The sequence below is a fragment of the Solanum tuberosum genome, unplaced genomic scaffold, assembly GCF_000226075.1.
Source record: "Solanum tuberosum cultivar DM 1-3 516 R44 unplaced genomic scaffold, SolTub_3.0 scf00106, whole genome shotgun sequence".
NCBI lineage: Eukaryota > Viridiplantae > Streptophyta > Magnoliopsida > Solanales > Solanaceae > Solanum > Solanum tuberosum.
Genome location: NW_006239032.1, coordinates 652,038 through 660,541, shown reverse-complemented (window position 1 = coordinate 660,541; position 8,504 = coordinate 652,038). Strand labels below are relative to the sequence as shown.

The following is an 8,504-nucleotide window of genomic DNA, read 5'->3' as shown; positions in this document are numbered from 1 at the left end:
GGAAGGTGATCATCCCAACTACCCTTGAAATCGATCACACAAGCTCTCAACATGTCCTCTAAGGTCTGAATGGTACGCTCTGCTTGACTATCCGTCTGTGGATGAAATGTTGTGCTAAGGTAAACCTGAGTACCATGAGCATTCTGAAATGACTTCCAAAAATGAGAGGTAAATTGAGGACCTCTATCTGAGATGATAGACAAAGGAACCTCATGCAACCTGACTATCTCATTAATGTAAAACTTGGCGTAGTCCTTTGCCGAATCTATAGTCTTAACAGCCAAAAAGTGCGCAGACTTAGTAACTCTGTCAACTATCACCCAAATGGAGTCATGCTGTCTGCGAGTATGAGGTAAACCTGTAATGAAGTTCATGTTGATCACTTCCCACTTCTAAGTAGGAATGTTGATCTCTTGAGTCATACCTCCTGATTTCTGATGTTCTACCTCCTTCACTTGCTGGAAATTAGGACACTTAGCCACAAAATCTGCTATTTCCCTTTTCATACCATTCCACCAAAAGACTTCCTGCAGATCACGGTACATCTTAGTGGCGCCTGGATGAATAGAATACCTGGAGTTATGGGTTTTGCAAGATTCTGCTGTCTCAACTCACCCACCTTAGGGACACATAATCGACCCTGATAGCGAAGCACACCATCACCCCCCTTGGGAGAAAACCTCAACTCTCTGCTAATGAACTACACCCTTTAGTTGAAGCAATATCGGATCACTGTCTTGCTTTTCCTTAACCTCCGCTACCAATGAAGATTCTGACTAAACTGTTACACCACCATCTGATATGCTCATAAGGCGAACTCCCAAGCGAGCAAGCCTGTGAACATCCTTTGCTAGGCAGGCAACCTTTTACATATTGAAGGGCAACAATAATGTCACAACACTGCTTGAACCAGTCAAGAGGAGGAAGAAACTTTGGGAGGTACAAGAAGAAACAAAAAAAGGCTGTAAGGATGGAATCAACTGATGGAGGTACGAGGAAGTTGGGGACTGGATGAGGGAGGGCAATTTTGAAGTGTGGGAAGAAAAAGGAGATTCACAAATGTAGACATATGAGATTCACAAATGTAGACATATGAGATTCACAAATGCCTAGCGTGCATGCAACACCAACATTACTCAATGGAGGTGCTTTTCCTTTGTATGATAGTTAAGTAGCTTTATAATGCAGTCTTACATCAAATAGGAAAGGATTCTCTGAATCAAACTGTTATATAGACATTCCTTGGGCTTTGTCACTTACCTGTAGGTAGCAACTTCCCTGTAGCGAACTCCCTTCACCATCGCTCTGCAAACTGTGAATTAGTCCATTTTAGTGCAGAATGGCGACAATATGTTTGGCCTTCGATTGCTTTATTTCTTGCGTGTCTGTAGAAGCACTTAAGTTTTGTATTCTGTTGATTGGAGGGTTGTTCATTTTTTATGGTAAGTCGGTGCAACATATTAGTGATCATTTCCTCTTGTCTCTTGCTAATTCAGATGAATTGTGGCTTCCCAGTATGTAGTGCTGCTAGAATTTCTTTCTATGCAGTTTTAATTTCTTGGTAGAAGAATTCGTTAGTCTAACTCGTGTTTTTGTTTGCACACTTTTCTACTGGAGTTCATTTTGTTTTGCTTTTGATGTAAACTTCTATTTCAGCATCTGACATCGAGGAATCCCACCACATTGACCAAGCCAGGAAACACAATCTTGGTGTTTGAAATTCTTAACTATCGTTTCCTTTCACTCTACAGGTTAGTGAAGTTACTCATCTTGGGAATTTATCAGCTTCTTCTCTATTATCTCTTTACTTGTGTTTGCGAATGGTGTTCAATTTGGCTCTACTAAAGAAAAGTGCATTCACATTGCTACTTTTATGCTAGAACATCTGTGGTCTGTTTGATGTCTCTAGTGCTCATAACGTTACCATCTTTCTGAATCTTGTTAATTATTCGGATCCTGTTACTTGATTGTCTAAATAACTGATAATAAGTAAAGTGGTCTATAAACTTCTGCTTTTTTCTAGGTACCAAGGTAAGAGCAAGACATTGATGTATGATGTCACCAAAATGATTTCTACACTGAAGGGGAAACGCGGAGATCATCGCATTTTCAGATTGGCTGAGAACTTATGTATGAATCTGATTTTGTCATTGAGAGACTTTTTCTTTGTGAAGAGGGAAGGGAAGGTGGGATTATTTCCTCTATCTGAACTTTTGTGGATGCACTGTATCTCCAATTATAACTTTTTCTTAACTATTAAACCCATATGCAGGGTCCAACTGAGTTTACTGAGACTTTAAATAGGATAACAATTGTTACTCTTGCAATCATAATTAAAACTCGTGGAATTGGAGAGTTTGAACATTTACTGCACCTTCAAACAATGCTGGATCAAATCTTAGCAACTAGCCAGCATACCTGGTCTGAGAAAACTTTGCGCTATTTTCCTTCAATTTTACGTGATGCCTTGAGTGGGCGAATGGATAAAAGGGGCTTGGCAATCCAAGCATGGCAGCAGGTACATGAGATAGTTCCTCTTCATACAAATTATCTGAAGATGTAAACCTTCTTATAAGTTATTTCTTAGGTCCATGTTTTCTGTGCTTTAAGGTAGGATATCCCATGATTAAGTTTGGTACACGGGATAAGATGGGATATCACAGGGCTAAGTTTAGGAATAGAATACTGTGTTTGGTTGATGGTTAAACTATCAACCAAACACAATATAAATCTACTCCCGAACTTAATCCTGGGATATCCCACCTTATCCCATCCAACTTGGTATTATTTTGTTCCACCTCCCAGCTGGGATAAATTAGTCCCAGGACTATATTCCCAGAGAATAATTTTGTCCGCAAACCGAACGACTCCTAAGAGTTTGCTTTATCTTCAAAGGTTTCCCATGTCACTTTGGTAGATAAGGTCATGATGGATGTTAGTTCATGAAATGGAAGGAAAACCAGAGTCAAGAAAAGTTTGCATTAAAGTAGAAAAAAGAAGAGAAGGGTGCTAAACTGCATTTCGATAGTCTTAAAAACAGTAGTAGAAAATACCCTTCGGGGTGGCCCAGTGGTTTGGGCTTGGAACTTCCATGTTGGAGGTCTCAAGTTCGAAACCCCTTGCTAGCGAAAGTTACCTTCTGGGTCGAGCTCGTCGCACTGGGCTTGCCTAGTGCGGGTTACCTCATGTGGTTTGCGAACTATTGCATAGGAGCGGGGTTTTTACCCTGTGCGCACCCAAATGGTAGCGGCTGCGGTTTCCCTTGTTATAAAAAAAATAAAACAGTAGTAGAAAATATGGCCCAAAAAGACAAAACAAAATATCTCATCATAGCTACATAATCTGTCTTTTAAAGTTGATATAGAATGATAAAGCTCATTCTTTGTATTAGCTAGTAACTTGCTACTTATTTTGCTCAAGTCTATCAAAATTTATTTCCATCAGAAATTACCTGTGCATCTCATGCAGGTGCCATATTTAAATGTCAACTGTTTGCAGAAACACTACATATTTATTTGATACCCTCAAGACAGATTTTTATCAGGACTTAAAGCTGAACAAATTAAGCAATTAGATTTTGGATGTGTGGCAATGTAAAACGGAAATCACTTAGGGGCCGTTTGGTTACGGTATAAGAGGCATGTTATTCATGTATAAAACATTGTATTAGTAATACTATGTTTGGTAAAAGTTTTTTATTAGGTTGAAAAGTCAACATGACTTATACTATGATTGGTTGATAAGTTCTAAAAATTGTATAAAAGTTATTTATGTATTAATTTTATACGGTGTTTGGTTGCTTTTTTTGTACTCCTACATAATTAATACCTACATAACTTATGAGGGAATCTATGTATAAGTTATGCAGGATGAAAGGTGGAATAAGTTGTGTGGGTATTAGTTATACATGTATTAAAATGAAAAATTACACATTTATCCCTATTAATTTATTTTTAATTGAAAACTTTACATAACTATTCTATTTTCCCAACTATTTTTGTTTCTTGTTTCTTTTTGTGTACAAACGACTTTTTATTTGTTTTCATTTAAAATCAAAATATATATATTTTATTAATATTGTGAATCGGAATGTATAATTTTGATAGTGCATATGCTAATTATATATTCGCATTTATATATTACTAAAATATATCCACATATTTAATTATCATGTATTAATTTTTTATTTAGAATGTGAATGTATATATAATTTATATATTTGGTATACTAAAAATATACAAACAACACATGCAACATATTGATAGAAATTTACATTATATAAAAGAGGATAGTATAATGTACTTGAAATATATTAATAGTATTTTATTTATTTTTATAAGCTTTAAACATTCAAAAAAACAAAGAAAAAAACACAGAATTCCTAGTTAAGTATAGAGAATATTCCTTTCTTTATTTTTCTTAAGGGAGAATTTATACTATTTGCTTGCTTATTTATTTGTGAATAATATATATATTAATTTATATTAAATTCAATAGTTAATAATTCATGGAATTCAATTTCTACATAACTAAATAATACCTACATAAATTATACTTAATAACTAATACTCACATAACTAATACCCACCTATTAATTTACAATAAATTAAATAATCAATAAGTTATAATTTATGTAATATAATTTCTACATAACTAAATCCTACATAAATAATATCTACGAAACTAATATTTGTATAATTAATACCTACATAACTAATACCTGCATAACTAAACCTTGCATAACTAATACCTAATAATATCTACGAAACTAATATTTGTATAATTAATACCTACATAACTAATACCTGCATAACTAAACCCCGCATAACTAATACTTGCATAACTAAACCTTACATAACTAATACCTACATAACTAAACCCTGCATAACTAATATCTGCATAACTCTAACCAGTAACCAAACGGCCCCTTACCACATTAAGTGCCACTTAAAATCTTTCCATTCTCAAAACTGTCCATGACTAGAGAGTTAAATGGCAAAATTCTGAACAACCATTTAATCGTTTATTATGGAAATTGAAGTACTTATTAAATTTTTATCGTTGTAGTTGCTTATTAATCATGAGAATAGCTCAAATTTGCATTTAGTGATACATTTCAGAAATCATGACTTCTATTTTCTGCACTCAACGTTCAAAGCTTTAAATTGTTTAGTCACACTTGTTTCAGACTGTGGACTTGAAATGCTAGTATCAGTTATCAAACAGCTCTGAAGCTGTAATCTTAATGATTGAATCTGTTCTCAGCTGCTTATTGAGGATTCAAATCGCTATATTTGATGAGTGATCTCCGGAAGTAAAAAAGATTAAAAAAAGGAAACAAGTTTGATTTAATTTGATGAGTGATCTCTGAAGTAAAAATGAATAAAGAAAGGAAAAGAGTATGGCTTTAGATGATAGATTTGCATCATTAAACAGTTTAGATTTAGCCAAAAAAAAGAGAGAGATAAAATTTTCCTGAATAGAGGCTTTGCAAATACTTGACAAGATGTTTCCAGGAATTTTCGCTCATGCTATTATTTTGAAAGCTCACAATTGACTTCTAGTGTTCTATTTGCAGGCAGAAACAACTGTTATCAATCAATGCACACAGCTTCTTTCGCCCTCAGCTGATCCCTCATACGTTGTAACTTATATTAACCATAGTTTTCCTCAGCACCGCCAGTATCTTTGTGCTGGTGCGTGGATACTAATGCATGGGCATCCAGAAAATATTAACTGCACAAACCTTGTAAGGCTCAACTTTGTTTTCCCTTAAGTTATCAGAAGCTTATGAGTGCTGATCAACTTCTTTCTCATATGGAGATATCCCAAACTAAAACTACATCTTTCTCGTGATGGCATTCCTGCTAATAATTGGATACAGGGACGTGTTTTGAGAGAGTTTTCTCCTGAAGAGGTGACTGCAAATATTTATACAATGGTAGATGTCCTGCTTCATCATATTCACTTGGAACTACAGCGTGGACATCCCTTGCAGGTTTAGTCATACTCCTTTGTTATTCATTCTCTGGACCTATCAGATTTTCATGGATGATCTACTCTCCTTGCCTTGCTTTTGCCTTATGTCGTCCCACACTTTTTATTCCTCAGGATCTTATGCTAAAAGCCTGTGGAAACCTTTCAGTTTTCATCTGGAACCATGAGCTTCTGCCTCTAGATATCCTACTGCTGGCACTTATTGACCGTGATGATGATCCAAATGCTTTGCGCATTGTAGTATGTTCTCTATGATCTTTCTCAATTAGTTTCTTGTCTTTATTCATCTTAGTCAGTTGGTAACAGTGGTCTAAGCATATCATCCTCAATTCTTGTGTTGATGTTTTTACATTATTTGTTTATAGTATACTATTCTTTGACTTTTTCTCTGCTCTCAATTCTAAGTTTGTTTTCTGGGGAAATGGTGTTTTATGTCATGCTTTGCTTTCTATTCTAGATTTGGGTTCGGTTTCATTCCTTTTCAATAAGAATTTATACTTTCATTCTTAAGCTATCATGTATGAGGACAAACTGGTAATACTAGCTTGCTTGAAGAAGATATCATCTTCTCTTTGGCTATGATTTCTTACTATCTAGTGAAGCTGATCAAACTGTAACACGTCTTGCAGAGTTACTATATTCCAATCAGCTTATTTTGGGCTATGAAAGTTTATATCCCACAATTAAGAACAGTGGAGAAGAACTAAATGAGGGGGGAGGGGGATATCTGGTTCTGAATTTCAATGAAACAAAAGTATATTCATTCATTTACTAAAAATAAATAATTTCTGAAGAATTTGATTTGTATGAGATGCCAAGCTTATGGAATCTCATTTCTCTATATCATACATGATAACGCATAAAACCAGGCCTATCTGGTTTAATGGCTCAAAGATGTACAGCGTTCTGATCGCAGTGGGTCCATACTATTCGTGAGTGGTTCTTATTGCTGTTGACATCAACAGCTTGAGCTTTCTGCCCCACTAACATCATAGATTCCACCCATAGGTTGATGAATGTAGTGATTTTGCTAATTATTTTGAGTCTTAACTCAACACTATTGTTTCTCCTAATGATTGGCATCTGTCTTTCCTTCTATAGAAAGGGAAAATCTAATCCAGTTGCATGGTTCATGCTACAGTGGTAGAACAACTACAAATTATCGTCTGACCTAATGAAACAAGTTATGTTCCATCTTCTCCTTTCTGAGTATGATAGAAAGACGAATACTATGGAATGAGAACAAAAGGAATGGAGTTACAGTATCCGGAGAGTGATATTGTACTTCTGCAGAGAATTGCTGTGTCAATATCGGTTTCTCCTTCATTATGCCGTGAATAAGAGAAATTCACTTGAGTTATGATCCAAAAAATGAAAAAATGAAGAGTGAAAAAATCTCAAGTGTTATAGAGTGAAGATATTATCTATGCTAGCCGGCAAAACAGTGATTGCACTCATAGTAAGAACAGAAACAATAGTTTATTTATGTTCAGTTGGCATAACATTTCTGTTTGCAGTTTCCCATGGGATGTTCTGCTTCCTGCATATGCGGTCATTCTAATTATGAACCTCACCATGATTGTAAGAGCTTTTCATTCAAATTAAGAATGCTCTTAGAATCCCGTATATTCTAGAATATTCTAAGATCATGTAAATGTAGTATAGCTTGATTTACTCCTGTACTTATGTTTTTAATTCTATTTCCCTTCTTAGAACACATACACTTTTCTATTTGAACTCCAATGGCTTGAGGGAATAAACAAGCTTTGCTCTCTCTCAATTTCTCTTTCCTTCTCACAGTGATGACTTTCCAGTAAGTGTTGTAGTTGTGGAATAAGATAGTTGAATAATTTTATTCTTCTTTCTATGTCATATACAAGGCTTTATATACATGAGAGATTGAATCACCTAGATCCCATGAAATCTGGGATTCTATAAAATCATATATTTTACTAAAAAGAAGAAAAAGATATTCTAGATTACAACAATTATCTTTAAGATCTTAAGGGATCAAATCTTGATATGGAGAATATCCTCTATCAGCCAACACTCCCCCTCAAGCGGGTGAATGGATATCTTCCATTCCTAGCTTGCTTATTAGATCTTGAAACACATTATTTGGCAGTTCTTTTGTTAAAACATCAGCCACCTGATCTTTTGTAGATACAAATGGCGTACAAATGAGTCCGCTATCTAATTTCTCCTTAATGAAATGTCTATCTACCTCAATATGCTTAGTGCGATCATGTTGTACAGGATTATGAGCTATACTTATTGCTGATTTATTGTCACAATATAGTCTCATAGGTCCTTCCCATCTTATCTTCAAATCATCAAGGATTATCTTTAACCATAACAACTCACAAACTCCCATAGCCATAGATCTAAACTCGGATTCTGCACTTGATCTGGCTACTACATTTTGTTTTTTACTCCTCCAAGTCACCAGATTTTCTCCTATGAAGGTGCAATATCCAGAACTTGACCTTCGATCCACTAATGAACCA

At 35.1% G+C, this 8,504-nt stretch overlaps 1 protein-coding gene across 2 annotated transcripts in view; it reads left to right on the top strand.

Annotated features, from left to right (window-relative positions):
• The window catches only part of LOC102586283 (mediator of RNA polymerase II transcription subunit 23), an 80,202-nt gene that overhangs the window by 29,610 nt on the left and 42,088 nt on the right, over window positions 1–8,504 (top strand). For both annotated transcript variants that reach the window (XM_006349402.2, XM_015309588.1), the window contains exons 10-15: window positions 1,657–1,751; window positions 2,024–2,186; window positions 2,273–2,518; window positions 5,579–5,749; window positions 5,885–5,998; window positions 6,112–6,237. In XM_006349402.2, the coding sequence (XP_006349464.1) occupies window positions 1,657–1,751; window positions 2,024–2,186; window positions 2,273–2,518; window positions 5,579–5,749; window positions 5,885–5,998; window positions 6,112–6,237 (915 nt within the window). The remainder of the gene's footprint in view (window positions 1–1,656; window positions 1,752–2,023; window positions 2,187–2,272; window positions 2,519–5,578; window positions 5,750–5,884; window positions 5,999–6,111; window positions 6,238–8,504) is intronic.